Here is an 18969-nt window from a genome sequence, read left to right as displayed (position 1 = left end):
TGAAAGCCATACATATAAAGAGGAAGAGATATAGAACGATATGTTTGGAGCTTGAAGGTTAGAGAATTTACGAAAACTAACAACCAAAGGGAGGAGTTGACTTATTACGTAAAGGAGAAGTTATAATATATTCAGAAAGAGTTTGGAGTTTTGAAGAGAGCATGACCAGAAAATTGAAAAGCTCTAAACAAAATTTGTCACTTAAAACTGTCGTCTCAACTTAAGAGGCTCTACACTCGACTTGAAGGGCATTTATTGGACTCGATTTCATTGAACCCGAAATTATTCTTAGAGCCTTATTTTTGAATCGAGTCAAGTCTTTTGAAAGCTGATAAATTACCCGGCTCTAAGATAAATGTCCCATAATCCAACTGGCTTCTAATCAGTGCATTATAAATAAGTTTTAATGAATATGGGTGAGCACCCACCATACACCCGAAAGACATCTAAGGATATTAAGATTTCGTTCACATTTAATAACTACATAATCACAATGCGAAGAACCTGTGAGTTTGGAATCCAATATGAGACCAAGAAATTTCACTTCTTTTTTTTAGAGGAATGGAACAGTTATTGTATTTTATATCAACGTTAGATGTTATATTTTTCCGACTAAATAACACTGTAGAGCTTTTGAAGGTGAAAGCTCCAGTCCATTTGAAGTCATCCAAGACTCTAAGGAGGTCATTGCCAATGACATGGTAGAGCACAAGTCAGTATGGAATTTACCAGATGTATAAAGGAGAAGATCATCAGCATATTGTAGAATTTTAACTGATCCATTTAATGATGATTCCAGATCATATGTATAAATATTGTATAATAAGGGACTTAAAACAGATCCCTGGGGTAGGTATTTTGATACTGTTCTTAAAAATTTGGTAGCATCATCAGAATCAACAGAAATATCTTGTTATTAAATTGAAATAAAGTTAGACAGCATGTCAGGAATTTTAAAGATCATTTTTTTCGTTAGAACCGATGGAACCACGTTATCATATGCTGACTTAATATCTAAAAAATACTGCAATTAATGAGTCATTTTGAGAAAATGCCAAACGGATATCAGACACAAAAATACTGATACTGTCTAAGTACTTTTCCCTTTACGGAATCCGTATTGGCTATCAGATAGCAAACGGTTGCTTTCGATATACCACTCCAATCGGTTTTACAAGATGTTCAGCAAGCTTCAACAATACTGTTGATAGAGCTATAGGGCGATATGATGAGCTTTGGGAGGAATCATGCCCTGGCTTTAAAATAGAGTAACACAATTTGGGATCTCCAAGAGTCAGGTATGTTACCAGTAATCATTACAGAATTAACTATATTTAAATAATAAAGAAGGACATTATCATTAAGGTTGCAAAAAAATGAATAGGGAATTCCGTCTTCACCTGGAGACGAATCTTTTACGCTGCTTAGGATTCCTTTAAGCTCTGATAGCGAAAACATGGAGTTTAAGTTATGTTTGTCATGTATTCTTGGGGTACTGTAAAGTGGAAAATTTTCTGGAACAGAAGGGGAGCCAGTTTATCAAAAAGATTTCCGTTAAAGAAGAAGAAAGGGTAGAAAATGATCTTTCCTTAAAAGCTGATCTAAACTTTCTAATATTACTCCAAACAATTGATGGACAGGTATCAGGGGAAATAGATGTACAAAATAATTTCCAGCTTTCGATTTTCTTCTTTTGAAATAAATTTTTTGTCTGTTTAGAAACTAGGACATAGTTATCAAAATTTTCAGTTGTCATATTTTTACAATAAGCCCTTTCACTTTCTTTTCTATTTTTGGCAGCTTTTGAACACTCTCGGTCCCACCATGGAGGAGAGTTTTGGAAGACCTGTAGTTTAATGGGAAAAACTATATCCGCAACTTCAATCATAGCTTTAGCAAGAGCCTCAGAACATATGGCTTCGTCATTACACTCAATATCCGGAAGCTGAGAAATTTTGTCATCTAATAATCGTTTATATACCACCCAGTCTGCATCCTTCAGCATGTATTTTAAGCGAGGCGATCGAGTTATATTAGGTTTATTATTTTGAGGAAACCGAATAACAATAGGAAAGTGGTCACTACCATACGAATGAAAGGATTTCCCAAGTAAGTGAAGTTGCTAAATTTGGTGTACTAATTGATAAATCAATGGCGCTAAGACCTTCGTTAGGATTAGTTCGACGAGTAGGAGCGCCTGAGTTTAAAACACATAAGTTATAACAATCTATAATATCCATTAGGCCTCTTCCACAATTTTTTGTAGTTGAACAGCCCCAAAACTGATGATGTGAATTAAAATCCCCCAAAATTAAAAAAGGTTTTGGTAATATAGAAATAATATTATCTACTTCTCGAAATATAGAAGGGCATGGGCGAGGAATGTAAAATCGAAACGAAGCAAATATTATTAACAGAAGCAGCAACAATAGAAAAATCATTATGGTGAGAAGGTAAATTTAAGGGAGAAAAATGTTGGGAGTTTTTATGAGTATAGCACCCACCATACCCATCTGATCTATCTTCTCGAATGCATGAATAACCAGGAATTCGAAAACAAAATCCCGGTCTAAGCCATGTCTCACTTAAAACTAAACTAGGGCTATATTTGTTTAATAAATAAATTAAATCTGATTTATTTTGAATTGCACTTCGGCAATTCCATTGTAGGATGTTGTTCAAGTGAGCCATTGTTGCTGATTAATTGTGTTATCTTTTTAAATAATGGGGCAACGTAGGTAAAGTGGTTTGTGACAATGATTCAATTAGAAAAATAACTAAATCAATCAAAGGCTGAGACTCTAACGAAGAAGAGTTGAGATCGTCTGCTTTGGAAGGGAGAGCACATCCATTGGAATAAGAATGCGAGTTGTAGTCACTCACTAGAGCTTGATGAGCTGCGCGGTCATACCCTTTTCCTGGCTTCAGAGGAGGACGGGGCTTCTGGAAAACAGTTTTCTTATAAGATTTGTTATGTGGTGATTGAGTAAATGGATATTTAAAATCTTCAGTTCCCGCATTAAGAAGGTGGTTCAGACAATTTTAAAGTGTCAGCATATGATTTTACTACTGGTGGATGAATTTTAGACGCTTCAGAATATGACACACAATTTTGCGCCATGTATATTTTTATATTAGATTGTCTAGTTGCTTCAGGACAAGACTTGCTAATAGCAAAGTGCTGGCCACCACAAAGACAACAATAACTGTCATCCACCTCACAGCTACAAGATGAGCCATTATGCTCATGACCACATTTATAACACCTAGGCTTTGATCTACAACTAGTTTTAGTATGTCCATACGACAACAATTAAAACATTGAATAGTTGGGTATATATATAAATCTACTTTAAGTGCATTATAACACATAAATATGCGCGTGGGAAGAACCTGGCGAGTCAAAAGTTAACACCACTGTTTGTGAGGGTTTCCATGTCACAGTCCCATCAACAGTACTCTTATAATTAAGTCGAACTTTAATAATTTCTCCACAACCTAAGGGAACTCTTATATTTTCTTTTACCTCACTTAGGGACATATCACATGGGATACCTCTTACAAGTCCCATTCTTGTGATATGAAATGTTGGGATATATGCCTCATAGCCCTTTTCGGTTAATGCAGTATGACTTAAAAATGTGTTAGCCGATGTACAATTGGAAAATGCCATGGATATTTTATTTAAGTCCAATACGCTTTACACTGCCTAGGACAATATTGTCTATTTGATATTTGTGTGTGTAAAAGCGACCAAAGCATATTGGATGAAAACTAACATCTTTATTTGTGTCTTCAGAAGATTTTACAATATGAACTACAAAAGGGTGCTGCATCTGAATTGGAATATTGCTTTCTTTTAACCTCACCTAAAGAGTCAGAAACGATTGGGCGAAGAAGAAGGAACAACTGGGGGTTGACTGCACTTGTGAATATGGAGATGGATCACCAGAGTTCTTCTCATCACTGTCCACACAACAACAACCATGTTTGCCAGATTCAATTGCCATTGGGTTATTTCGTTTTTTGTTACAGATTTTACAAATTCTATGCAGACGTGCCCGTTTTCTTTTATTTACATTGGATGTTGAACAATCAGTATCCATACTAGAGGCAGTATCTACAGTTATGAACTGTGAAGGTTCAGGAACAACACCCCAGGGTCTGGGGCTCCTTCATCCTGCTCATAATATATTAAATTTTATTAAAAAAACTTACCAATAGTAGTGTTTCTATTTATACACAGTAAAATGAAAAGAAATAAGTAAATATATATATACAATATACAACTTAACTGACTAATTTTATATACAAATATTTTTTTTTCCTTTAAGCCAAAATAAAACACCCGCCAAGTTCGAACGTTTCCCGCGCTTTTCTAAAGAGAATTCTCCATTAGATTTATCAGCAGTCAAAAGCCATTCTGTGTTTGGAACACATCTGACACTGACAAATGATAATTGCGTTTTATTATTGCAGGATTACACAGAATTTTTAAAAAAAAGAAAAAGATCCTATTCGCTATTATATAGATTCAAGTCGTACCGTATACGTATGTTAGGACCTTACCAACTTCTCTTACGTATGAAAAATCAGCAAAAATTACCATTATTTCAATGGAAGCAAATTATCAGGATAAAAGGTAGCCCATGTATTAAATTATTCAGAACATTGTCTACCTGTACACCGTTTTGTTGAACATTATTGTTTTGGTATATTTAATTAAAACATTTTTCAACTAAGTATATTTTCAATTACTCATATCATCTTGTTTTTTTAAATATTGTTTAAAACAGGTCGCCTGTAAAAACATACTTTTTGAGTTACGACCTAACGCGTGGACGCCATCGATATATTCCTAAGTTTTAACTCTTAAAAAATAATTTTAAACCAGATTCTCGCTAGTTCTAACGATAGTTAACCATATCACTTTCTCTCCAAGGAAAATATATAGCGGAACTTTTATCCCGGAAGCCTCTATCACGCGGGCGAAGCCGCGAGCAAATGTTTTATAATTATCATCGTGTGACTCTTATATATGTTAGAATGACTTTTCCTCTTACCTTGGGTGACAAAATTTGTGTTCGCCCCAGGTGGCAAGTGTAAGGAAATGAAACGGTATGGTATATATATATTACGCTTTCTATGTAGTAGTTACATTGAAAGCGTTTTTTTTTTGTTCACGGCAATAATCATGTTATGGCGTGTCCATTATAGATGGTCTTAGAGTAGTTATGGTAATTGTGACTAATGGTAAGATTTTTTTATAAGCTCCTTAAAGAAAAAGGTAGTATAACAGTACACTGGCGTTTTTGACCAAGATGTACAGTTTCAACTGCACATGTTTTGGTAATGCGATGTGATGTACCAATGCAACGCACGCGACAATATCGATATATAATCTTTTTATCAATAATATATTTTAATGTAACTATAACCACGGACTCGAACACATAACTACGGAAGAGAGGGATCGGCAATTTTAACTTTATAACATAAAATAATATAAATAAACGGTACTATTCCGTCTGCGGTGTTCCCTACATACTCAAACATCATCTTTCATCAGTCGAAGTGTATAATTTGAACATTTATGGTCCTTCGAGCCGGATGATCAGGCGAGCTGCATGCTCGTCTAACGTCATAGCGTTCTAACGCTAAGAGTAACTCTTCAGGTGTCTAATAAAAGTTGGCAACCTCAAGTTGGTGGGCGGTGTGAGCTTGGTGGCCACTTTGCCGCGTGATACAGGAGATAAACTCGTCGGGATAACTCTGCCTCTACGGCATATGCTTTAGTCAATGTCGGTTTTAAACCCACAGGGAAACGGCTCAAAAACATTCTTATCGGTATTTTGTGTAGACAAAAGCACAACAATAATCTATTCCTAATTAAGCGCCAAAATTTAAAAATATGCTACTCGCTGAGTGCTGTGGCGAATGTTATGTACGCCGTACTTGTTGTACATATCAGTGACTATAATTATTGTTTAAAACTAGTATAACTATGTGTAACTGTTATTATATGTACAATGTGGCAGTGCTAATAAATAAATAAATAAATAAATAAAATTTGACAAGAAGTTTGTAAGTTATAAACGATTACGTAAAAGAGGGTAATAAAATACAATATTCGTCAACAAATGTTATTAACTAAAATTCGTTTCCATATCATATCCTTGATGATGACTCTTCATGTGATTCTTCAAACTTCCATTCTGCGTGAAGGCAGAATTACACACGTCACATTTGAACCTCCTGTCGCTGCTGTGGGAGCGGATGTGCTCCTGCAGCGACTGCAGCCGCGGGTAGCTCTTGTCACAGTACTCGCAGCGGAAGTTCCGCTCACCAGTGTGAGTTGCCATGTGCTCCTTCAGCCGCGACGGCAAGTAGAACCTCTGGTCGCACAGATCACATTGATGTCTAAACACTTTCAAATGGTTTCGCCTGTTGTGCTCCATCAATGTCTTTCTTCTATTATACACCTTATCGCACAGCTTGCATGGGAACGTTCTCTTGTCTCCGTGAACTTCAATCAAGTGACGGTTTCTGAGCGCGTATGAGAGGAAACTAGCCTCACATTTATAACAATTCACAGTCGGTTTCTTCTCGTGCACAGTGGCAACGTGTAGATACCTACTGTACTTCGACTTGAGATTCTTTCCACATATCTCACAGGGGAAGTTTGCTTCGACTTTACTGTGAGACTTTATGTGCGTTCGCAACGAGTTTGGTTCGAGGAAACACGCTCCGCACACGTCGCAAATATACGTACCAAAGTGTTCAATCATGTGCTTCTTTAATAAGTCGAAATATGGAAACGAACTTGGACATTCCGTGCAGACCAAATTATCCATTGTGAGCCTGAACTTAAGAAACTCATTTGACACTGGGTATACCAATTTACCGTGTACGCTGGAGACGTGGTTCTTGTAAGTGTCGATATCATCGATTTTCTCTTCACATAAACGACAATCGATTCTGGTAATATCGATTTTTGGTATCTTTTTATTTTCCATCATGCTTTCGAACATTTCTTTAGGGTTGTGCGTGAGGGTGTGTTCCCGCAGTTCATTAGGGTTCGTAAATTGATCCTTACAGTAGTAACAATAGTAAATACTTATTCGATTGTGGAAAGGGCAAACATAAGAGTTTTCTACAATAGTCACTGCATTTGAATACACCATGTGGTCATGATCCAGTTCTGGTTTCTTCTTTATTTTTGCAACTTTTTCCTTCTTCTGTGTTATTTTAACTGTACATACAAAAATACTATTACCAATCATGATAATAATACATACAGTACAAGCTTTAAATATTTAATCAGGAACTTTGATTCAATGATAATAATAATTATTTTTGTAAATATCTGATTTAGGCAAATTAGTTGTAATAATTTTCTAAGTGAAGATCAGAATATGAATCACTAAAGAATACTATGCATGTTCTTATTTAAAATTGAAATAGATCTGTTGTTTACGTTTACACTTTAGTTTGTTTCGATATTAAATGCATTTCTTAAAAACCAATTCATTATAATATAGCACCTATATTGCAGTCCTAATTACCTGGTTGTTCGAGCATGTGGTCAAGCTTGTCCCTTAATTTCTTCATCTTGCCGAGCAGCTCTCGCTTCATTGCCTCTTTAGCTTTGTCTTTTCGAAGCCTTTTTGGCTTACACTCAACATTGTTATCCAGTAGTTCCTTGATTTGAATGGCCTTTGTTTGTTCTGTAGACAAGTACATAAAACAGATTAGATTTTTTCTAAACAGTTTTCAAGGAAATCATGTTACTGCATTATATTTTTTGTTATAGAAATATTATTTTTCATTAAAACATTATTAAATTTGAACATACAAAAATCATATAACATTGGCAAAATTCATATTGAACTGGATGACTAAGGATATAGAAAGATAATCATTTTTCACCAAATAAAATGAGTTAACATCACCTTTTTCATTAATTTCTAGGGGCAGGTCTTCTCTATCATCCATTTGTGTATCGGAGTCCATTTCAAGGTTGGGTTCAGTTTTTACTACAACCTCTATCTTGCTGGAACCATCTACAAAATATTAAACAGCTATTAAAATGAATATTTACACAGTGTCATCTTGCCAGAAATAAAAATTTACCTTCTTTAGTTTGCATTCTTGCATTCAAAAAAGCTTCCTCACACTGCAACACTTGCTGTCGGAAAGCACAAGCATCCCTCAGCCGCACCACACAGGTAGCACACACACATGAGTCTTTGCCCTCTCCATCCAAATGAGAGAGCTAAAACAATAAAACATTAAATTTGCCATATAGATGAGTGTTATCGAAAATCATTCATTTATGATAATTTCTCTAACAGTATAAATATTTTTTTACTAAAGTTACAGATAATAAAAAGAAATCTCTTTCAGTTAAATAATAAAAGTACAAGTTTCCTTATTTATACTGTCCATAAAATCTATTCAATAATAATATGGATTATATTCATTGTACTTTCCATCCTTAATGAAATAGTAAGTGAAGGGTGGGTTACCTTTTTATTAACATTGGTGATTATTCACGTTTCAGTTATACTTTGCTGAAGTAAATAATTATTTTATATGGAACCAAAATAAAATTACCTACTTGCCATCAATACGCGTAATCTGGAACAATAATCTTGACTAACCATCCATCATTTACACGTCTCATGAATTATAATGTCTAAGAACCTAATTGTAAATAATATCTGTTAGTATAACAATAAACTTTGTCTTACCAGAAGCCCAAAACAATCCATAAACATCTCAGAATAAACTTCCTTTTGCCCCATCCATTCATAGTCGGCGGTGAGCAAGCGACATTTCTTTATAGACCTACAGCATCGACATAATGCTGGATCCACAATGGGTCCTTTAATCTTTCCTACTACCTTTGGCGTAGACATTTCACATAATTACACTGTTACCGAATAAATAATTGAAATTTTTCGAAATAGAGCTTTTCTGAGGTTTCTGCCATCCCATTGACGTTTACGTCTAATTCCGATTGTTAAGATTTCTAACTTGACAGCCGTCGCAAGTATTTTTTTTAAGAGAAGAACTTTGAAGTTGAAGATACTAATATTGGGTCTTTGGAACAAAGTCTTAATTACCAACAAAGCTCGCAGTTCATTAGGTACCAAAATTATATTATGTATTCAATAATTATTAGGCGTCAACCAAGAAGCCAACCCTTAAAATTATTTATACAAAAAGAATACATGTATTTATACGCATATGAACATGAAACATTTCAGTATATATGAAGTACTCGGTAATAGAACACGAATTGAAAGAAAATGATATTGTTTGTATGTATGTGTTAAGTTGGATTGCATGGTGGTTTTTCGAGTCGGTTTTTCTTTATTTGATTGGGATTCGATCCCAATAGACAATGTTCGTATTAGACAGGCGGCTAGTAGTAAGAAACTATAAAAATAATGATGTAGTTTTAATAAAATCCTAATCGCACTTTTATTCGATCTATTGTGAAAATTAATCAAATAAAATATTTGACATGTTTTTTACACTAGGAATACTTATTTTGTTTTACTTTTGGGATCTAATTGCAAATCTAAGATTGGGATTTTTTTACTAAAACCGGCTTGAATTCGATTCTGAAGGTACTCCTAAATTTTTAAATAGATACCTATGAAGTAGATACCCACTTCTCAGGTATGCATCTTCCTTCACGACGTGTACTTCCACAGTTCACGTGGATAATACTATATACTAATCTGTACTTAATTACAGGTCCCCGAGACTAGAGATTCATTGCTCGGTGTCAAGAAATGAGTACCAAAACCATTCTGGCTTATAGTAGCGGGTGAGAGGGCAGTAAACTCTCTTTATCCTGTCCTTACTTATACCTACAGGTTGTACTCACGAACGTTAGATCAGTATAAAGTAGTGGCACAACCTGCGTTTTTGCCGCTGAGGGATCGAAAATTTGTCGCTCCCTATTTCAGTGGTGACCTTAGCTGGCACGAGGCTCCAGACGGGAGCAAAAGTCCCCGATTTCGACTATATACTTAAATAATAAATTGGGGCGCTCACCGCTCGTCGCGCTGCCCCCCTCTAACATGCCGCTAAGGGTCATGCCGCCCTACGGGGAGTACTCGGGGAGAGTCGCCGGTATCCCCTGTAGCACGTCACTGATTTGAAGTCAAAGTCGAATTAGAGACTTCCGTCTCGACGGACCTTTACTTCTCGGCTGCTTCAAGTTCAAAATGAAAGATTTCATATTTTTGTGATATTGGTTTATTTATAAAACTTAATAAATTACTTATAAACTAAAATAGCCTTACTATTTGTATCTTTTTTATAAACGAAATGTAAAATTAAGTAGTTTCGTAATCTTACTCATATTCTTATTGGAACAGATATGAAATCAAACGAAAATAATTCCGAACTCTAATTACACCTTGTATTATCTCTGCTCCTTCGATATCAAACCGAAAGTTACTTGCATATAAACTGAAATAGTAGGTAAAAAATAACAGCCTTGTCGTTTTTGCCTTGTGACGTTTAAGATAAGTTGGACTCAAATGAGATCTAGAAAAATCTAAAAAGAAATTCATTTTTCTGTTCAGAGAGAAATCAGACAAAATTCAAGGAACTAGCAGGAATACGCCTTCGGACTTAGATTCGTTTGATTTCTTCAACGCATCAACTATAGAAATTTCATGTTTTGGATATATTGCATTACGTTCAACAAACTTCCGCAGGTTGCACCACTCCCGCCAGATTGGCAATGATTATAAACTATGATTCTATATCTTTCTGTGAGGTACTGGTACTTAATGCAGACCACAAACATTATAGGGGGACATTACGTACCCAAATGCCGTACCTTTAGAATATATGCATGAGGCGGTTGCGTTTCATTTCTTGGTGTCATATGGGCAGAAATTATTATTTTACATTCTCATTTCAATTATTAAACATAAATAAAAAGTGAGAGGCTACGCATTAAACATAACTTCTACCAGGTGATGAACTAGTTCGCCTTGTAGGTCTCCCCTCAATAATTCTTGCACCAGCATCAAATACATTCTTCTTTCCACTCTATTAGCTTCTTTACTTTCTAAGAATACTAGATACCAAATTCATAGTCAGTGCCATTAAAACACATTATTGTGAAATAGGGTAGTTTCCTATATTCAATATTGCATATTATTTTATACTCTACTTATCGGAAAATAACTGGGATTCTTCTGTAAATTTAATATCAAAATTGATTGAAAAACTTTGCAGTTGCCCATATTCGAAATATTGTAAGCATAAGTGGGGGCGTGGTGTGGGTATCGTGCTATCTCTTTCTCACGCATAGATCTTTATGAGCGGTGACATTCGATGACATCATAGTTTGCTATTACTGTTATTAGACAGCAACTCCATCCGTAAACTTTCAGAGCTTATAATTAATTTATTATTGCGTAGATTTTGAAAATTATTTTTCCGATTGATTTTGTATAACATACATTTTCGATTAATGTATTCTATCAAGTAGACAACTACCCTATTGGAATTATGTTTACAAAAAATCGTTAAAATAATTCCAATAAATTATAAATACACACCTTGTATTACATTTTACCGTCATTTGATAGCCTATAAATGTTTAAATAAGAGATTCATATAAATAAAGTATAATGTCAAAACAATATAACCTACAGGGTTGCATTAGAAATTTCATGAGATAAAATAAAAAATACATGCATTACAAGTATATGAGGAATGTGACGGACTACTTTTGCTCATTACTTACCGAACGCGAGTAATAATTGCAGACCGTAACCTCATCCTTCATTACAACTGTTACGGCTTATAGATGATACCATCAGCGATAACGCGCCTCACTAATTTCCCTAATCACTTGCAGTCTGAGTGTGCACTCCCGTTTGTATTATTTCACGCATACAAAATTAATAATCTGAAGCCCCCTTACCCGGCAGAATCTAGGCTTACAATTGGTGGAGCGCGTCAACGTGGATCTATATATTTAAGTCTTTCTTATTCACACCATCAGATACAGCTTTATTCCCATTATTAAAATTATTATACTTAATACATATTGCCAATGAAAATGAGATCCAAGTTACAGCTTTTACGAAAAGTAAACCATGTAACTAAAACTTTAAGGCTATATTCGCACTGGGTGTTTGTTTACGACACTCGTACGTCTGCTTATGCGTCCAATAAAATGTTTTTAACCCCGGACTAACTGCGCTTCAAAACTACTTATTTATCACTTTAAAACGTCCTTTGATGTAGAATACTTACTTTTTCGTTATAGGTTCTATACAATGTGATGTCTCTAGTTCACGCAATTTATAAGTGATCTTATAAATTGCGTGATTTTATAATTGATGCCGATCGCACTTTTGATACGATTTTGAGTCGTATGTATACTTACGACTATTTTACATCTGATGTAATCAGTTATAGCTGTTCTTATCAAGTAAAATACATGAGTAAAAAGACAAATAATTTCGATGTTCGGTTTCAGTACAGAAAATTAATAAAACAAATAAACATCTACGTGGAACGAAGTGATGTTGAATGCACGCCATTGTACGGGCGTACATAACTGAATTTCATACGAAAATGCATCCAAAATGCGACCAGACTTACTGTCAAATTTCTCGCTCATTGTTGATATGCACCGTAACAAATTCAGTGCTAATTAAAAAAAAAAGTGATGTTAGGCAATAAATCAAACATGGAAAACTATGGTGTACCATAATTTACAATAACGCACGATATAAGGGTCCATTATTGACTGGTTTGTATTTGTCAAGTTGCAGTTATTTGTATATCAGAACTACTGCCACTGATTGCACGGTGCCTCTTAAAACCTATCATATTACTCAAATTACTTGATATTCCTAATGGCGGAGCCATCCAGAAACTAAGTGACATTGGTCGTATTTTTATGAGAACACAGATTGATGGAAGAAATTCACCTAGCACAAATGTTAGCATTATGGATATGACTATAATCTTCATTTGAATTTATAGTTTTATAACACTATTTTGCCAGCACATTATAAATATTTCCTGTTTGATCAGGTGATGAGCACTGCCCACACACCTACAAATTATGCCTTATGTTTACACTACTTTAATGTTCTAGAAATAGCATCCTTCAATATCGCACTCGGGATGATGGCTCTTAATGTGTGATTTCAAACTGGGATTCTGTATAAACGCCTGTCCGCATATGTGACACCGATACCGCCTGTCGTTGGTGTGTGTTCGTATGTGATACTGCAGCGACTTGAGCCGCGGGTAGCTCTTATCGCAGTACTCACAGCGGAAGTTCCTCTCACCAGTGTGCGTCGCCATGTGCTCCTTCAAACGCGACGGCAAATAGAATCTCTGATCACAATATTCGCACTGGTGTTTCAACACTTTCTGATGGTTTCGTCGCTGATGCTCTGTCAACGTCTTCTGTCTGTTGTACACTTTGTCGCACAAGTTGCATGGGTAAGTTCTCTTCTGTCCGTGCGCTTCTGTGAGATGTTTGTTTTTGAGCGCATACGACATAAAACACTCGTCGCATCGCGGACACCTGATTATCGCCTTCTTCTTGTGAACAATGTCGACGTGCATGTCCTTATAGTGGTTGGATTTGAACACCTTTCCGCAGACCTCGCAGGTGTGCCGCTCGTCGTCTTTGTGCCGCTTGAGATGCGCATCGAGGCGTGGCTTCTCGAGGAAGCACACGCCGCAGATGTCGCACGTGTAGTTACTGAAATGTTCCACCATGTGTGAGTTAAGCGTGTTGAAGTCCTCGAAGACGTCACTACACATCACGCACACCAGGTCGTTCCACGTGAGCCGGTACAACAACATTTTGTCAGGGGCTTCAAAGTAAATCTTCTTGCCGTGTACCTGTTCATACAAATATTTCTCTTAAAAAACTAAACATGTCTTGTAATTAACAATTTAAATATAGTTCAAATGTGCGACTTAAAGCGAACCAGTTAATTTAAAACAAATTTCAGTATTAGAATCTTGTAATAGTATAAGTAAACTCAAAAGTATATTTCACTATTCATATCCAATACGCATGTTATGTTAAAAACAGATCGCCATGCTGCAGAAAGATAATAAAAAAACAATTAAAACAAATTAAACAGGCACCTGGTCTATGTGCTGTTTGAAAACATTCAAATCGTCAATCTTGGCAGGGCACAGCTTGCAGTCTATCCTCGTGATGTCCAGTTTGGGCATCTTCTTATATCCCATCAGTAACTGGAAGGGCTTGGTGTCGTGTGTCTCGGTGTGCTCCCGCAGATCCTCCGGCTTCGGGTAGTAATCCTTACAGTAGAAGCAGTAGTAATTGTTCCTTCTGTTTTGAATGGACACACATATGAATACTGGATGATGGTGACGAGGTTCTCTTCCGACATGCAGTCTAGATCGCGGTCGTACGTATTTTTCTTCTCTGGCGGTGGTTTCGGTATTTTCGGCTTTTTCAATGTTGTTACTAGAAACAAAGGACAGAAGTAATTATAAGATTTTACTCCAACATCTATAATAACTGCAAAGAGATATCTATGCAATGTTTACATACCAGATTTTTGCTTCTTTCCATTCTTTCCCTTTCCCTCCTTCTTCTGGGCTCCGTTGTTGATCTTTTTACTTTTCTTTACACTTTTTTTCCTTTTGATTGGTTTGTCAGAGTTAGACGATGAGTCGGTCCAATCGCTGCCGCCGTCCTCCATCGCTTTATCGTCCAACGGCAGCTCGTCCACTTTGCTCTTCAGTTCCTCTTTTTTCAGCAGCTTTGATTGAGGCTCTGAAGTTTTATAGCATTTTGGATGTGACATTTTATTAGAATGTTTACTTATCAACAATAATTTCACTTACTGATTGTGGAGGGCATAATTTCTAAGGTGAATTGAAGATCAGGTATGTATTCCCTATTCGGTAACCGTGATGTAAGGCCAAAACTAGTATGATTGAACATGCAGTGGACCAATTAGAAAATACTTTGATCTGAAGCTGGCAAATTATTCACCTAGCTGATTTTGTAATTTAAGGTTTTGGGTGCTGTTTCTACTATTTATGGGCGGTCGTAGTGCTCACCATTAAGCAAACGGCAAGCTCGTCTCGTCATTCAAAGCAATAAAAAAAAACAAGTGCAGAAGTGTGTGCGCAATACACAGGTGTACACTCTGTCCCTTATGTGTACATTGAACAAAAGCCTACATGCATACCTTCAACAATATCATCAGTGCAATAGTCCATGGACATGTCGTCGTGGTCCGCGGCCCCTAGCGAATGGTGGTCGTCGTCGTCCTTCGGCTCTGTCTTTAGTTCTATCTCTATATTGCTTTTTTCGATCTTTTGCTCTGAAGTGAGAGAATAGTAAGATATAAATGTGTTAAGTTTATAAACCCTTTGTAAAATTTATTCAATTTGTACTTTGAAAAGGTCTGTAGTGAATTGTTTCAACTATAGAGACTTTTAAACATCTTTGACTCATGATCACTGATGCACATTTCTTTTAGGAACCCTACCATTTGTCTGAATGGCACATGTATTATAAAGCTGATTTCTTTAAGGAGACATTGTTCCTGAAGAAAAATGGCAAGCAAGTTATATAATCGATAAAAATAATATGATATGCCAATTACTGTATACCAAAGGATACATAACACAAAACATGTCTATCATTAGTTAATATGTGTCGTACCATCAGTCTCCTTGTCCTGGAGCTTGGAGCTGAGGAACAGCTCCTCGCACTGCAGCACCTGATGTCGGAAGGCGCTCGCATCGCGCAGCCGTACCACACATGTTGCACACACGCCACAGTCACGCTCATTGTCGTCCACGTGCGATAACTATAACAATAATGAAGGACTTTCTCACTAACATTTCACTTATTTAAGAAGACACCCTAACTTGTTTATTGGAAAGGGGAGGAGTTCAAGAGCGTCACCAGCCGATGACCCAGGGGGGCAAGTTGATATGGAGAATGAGAAAAGTATGAATTGAGCCTACAGAATATTAGGAATGGAATTGACAAATTCATTTGAGTTTCACCATATGGAAATGGTTGAACAATTAAGTCAAGTCAAAGATATAGGACTTTGGTTGCTTTACATTTGGTAACTTTTTAAGAATCTCTAGGGAAGGGGGGACCACTGCCCCTCCCTGCCCTCCCCTTGGCGACGCCCTTAGAGGAGTTAAGTATATTAAATCAAAGAGGAGTGTCTGCAGTGTGAACTCAAACAGATTTTGTCTAAAAATTTACACTTTCAATCTGTCTGATAGGTAAATTAGCATGGTTGCAGATGACATTATTTGCCAACCCCCTTACTAACTGTGGGAAGCGTTAAGTTGGCCTGAATAATGAGCTAACTAGTCTTAAGAAAGGCTCATAACATTAAATGCCTCAAAATGTACTTGCATATTGGAACTTGAAGTCCTTAGTTACCACACAATTTAGCCAGTTCCCAACTTCATGAAGTCAAAGAATAAACAGATCTAAATGTAAGGATTACAGATGGTGTGAAATGGGAATAACACCAAAAAAATGAATTTTATATACATATATTAACATGTTTTTGGAATATTAACAGCCAAAATGACTCACTACCATCTCTAAACAACCCTCATAACATTTTCTAGGTAATAGAGTGGTTAAAGTGTGGAACAAACTACCTCAAGATTTAGTATCAGATCAGAATACCAATATATTCAAGGACAGACAAGATACATTACAAATTTACAAAAACAATTAAACATTAAGCCAGGAGTCAGTTTCTTAACTGCTTGGCTAATAATAAATAAAATAAAAATATAATAAGGTGATATTGTAGCTAAACTATTATCTGCATATTAGTATCATACAAAAGGCTTATAATTACAAAATAATAACACATCAGTAGGTAATTATTCATCATCTAATTGAATGTTGACTCTCAGTGCAAGTGTTATTTTAAAAATGTACAAATTATATTCTCCTTTTCAATCCCTCAATAAGTAGAAAATTCATAATATAAGCAAAGGATACCCCTTTTATTCAAAATATTATTCTACCACATATTTGTAAAATAATGTGAGATCTACATAAAATTCCCCTAGTGTTTATAATATATTCATCGATTTTTTTCTTTTTACTATCACTGTGAAAGTAGAGTTGAAATTGCAGCGTGTGGATGTTCAAGACGAGATCAAAAATATCTGCATCTTCATAAAAATCATTTCATTTAGATCCTCAAAAACATTATAGATAGCGAAACTTTCGAAATTTACTATTTTCTTTATATAGAGTATGAAATGGTGTATTTATTATTAACATACCAAAATACCAAAACAGTCCATCACCATATCAGCATACACCTCTTTTTTTTCCATCCAAGTGTACTCTGCTGTGAGTATTCGGCATTTCTTTATTGCCCTACAAAGTCGACACAACGCTGGGTCTATAATGGGTCCATTATTTTTCGTTGTACCCATTTTACTCAGAATATGAATTTCAAACACAATGCGAATCAATAATGCATCATTTACGTTGAAGATATTTGGTAGAAAATAGGTTTTTTATAAATCATTTGGATTAAAGTCTTCAATAAACAGTAAAGAACTAAAGTACTCAACACAGGCTACGCCAAAATAATGACAGGGTGAGAGAGAGATGGAAACCCAAAAATGTCAATAACCGTATTGGTTTATTTTTTCTGCTTCGGCCGGGTGTATACATCTGGAATTGCATCTTGAATCCAAAAACGAATTATTGATGCTTATCTAATAAGAGAGACGTAGGTACCTACGTACGTAGCCCTCGACTCATTATTAGGAAATAAATAATATATGAACTTTGTTATTTTCGAATAAAACGAAATACTAGCACTTATTCAGACTATAATCATTATGTCTGTGCGAAATTTCATCTAAATCAGTTCTGGGAGGATTGAGTAACATATTTTAAATTTTTTGCATTTATTATTACTATAGATTAAATGCAAAATACGTCTCCTTTTTTAATTTTAGACATGCCTATTACTCAATAAAATTCAATTTATGACTAGACTGTATGGTTGAGAGCCTTTGCCTTCTCCTTAAGGAGTAAATTAAACCAAAAAAAAAAATCAATTTATGATCCGGAATTTTCCGAAATCGACTAGAAGTTTTATTGTTCTTTTATGATATTCCAGATGTATAAGTGCGGCATTATTTCAGATCTGAGTTTTAATGGTTGCCCTGGGCAATTCTCTGAACTACAAAAAAACAGGTTTTTCGTCAGATAATGTATGTTTTTCGGTCATTTTTAATTATATCTATATTTTATACTGTACTTAAACTAGTTTTCTACCAAGGCCTATTCATATTTTTTGTATAATATTATAATAATCCAGTAAAAAAAAATTAAACATGCAAAATCTCATTCATATGGCGCGTCCGCACGTCCAACTTACGATTTTAATCTTTTATAAAAAAATATATGCAATCTTTTAATTAATTCAAAGTAGCTGAATCGATACTTAAACTATACGCCCGTGATTTACCATTTATAGTGTATTAATCGGTAAAAACCAATCGTATTTACAGAAGTTTTAAAATGTCCAGACGTATATGCATAATTTCTATGGCTCATGCTTTCGCCAAGTACCTGCAATAACTGTGACGACATATCGGCCGAAATGTTTCGGCATATCTTTAGTGATAGACGCCCCCGTGCTAGCGTGAAGTAAGAACGTTCCTATGTAGCGTAAATAGAGAATTAAACACGATAATATCATCGATTCTGGCTTTTGTAAGGCAAGTTGTCTAATTTTATATAATCGTATTTTATTTAATTTATATTAACACAATATTTTTTATAACATACCACCGAAAATCGAAACAGTTTTAAAATTCTTTGATGTATTTGTTACTTGTGAATTCTGATAAAATTAGAAGGGAAATGAATTTTAGTGTTTAAATCACATTTAG

The 18969-nt window shown here is 35.4% G+C and overlaps 2 protein-coding genes across 2 annotated transcripts; both read right to left on the bottom strand.

The window, feature by feature from the left end:
* Positions 1–6129: 6129 nt before the first annotated feature.
* LOC115450058 (PR domain zinc finger protein 5) lies at positions 6130–9029 on the bottom strand. Its single transcript, XM_030178016.2, has 5 exons — positions 8754–9029; positions 8134–8275; positions 7953–8063; positions 7566–7727; positions 6130–7252 (listed from the first exon to the last, which is right to left on the bottom strand). The coding sequence occupies exons 1-5, from the start codon at positions 8919–8921 to the stop codon at positions 6147–6149; spliced, it is 1689 nt and encodes a 562-aa protein (XP_030033876.1). The 5' UTR covers positions 8922–9029; the 3' UTR covers positions 6130–6146.
* A 1674-nt stretch (positions 9030–10703) lies between these two features.
* LOC115450056 (zinc finger protein 25) lies at positions 10704–17688 on the bottom strand. Its single transcript, XM_037443407.1, is given in 7 exon segments — positions 10704–13914; positions 14167–14381; positions 14384–14512; positions 14600–14824; positions 15246–15380; positions 15725–15872; positions 17338–17688. Coding segments are annotated over 7 exon segments (1773 nt in total). The 5' UTR covers positions 17494–17688; the 3' UTR covers positions 10704–13149.
* Positions 17689–18969: the final 1281 nt, after the last annotated feature.

Source organism: Manduca sexta, chromosome 26, assembly GCF_014839805.1.
Source record: "Manduca sexta isolate Smith_Timp_Sample1 chromosome 26, JHU_Msex_v1.0, whole genome shotgun sequence".
NCBI lineage: Eukaryota > Metazoa > Arthropoda > Insecta > Lepidoptera > Sphingidae > Manduca > Manduca sexta.
This window is presented reverse-complemented; position numbering and strand designations above follow the sequence as displayed.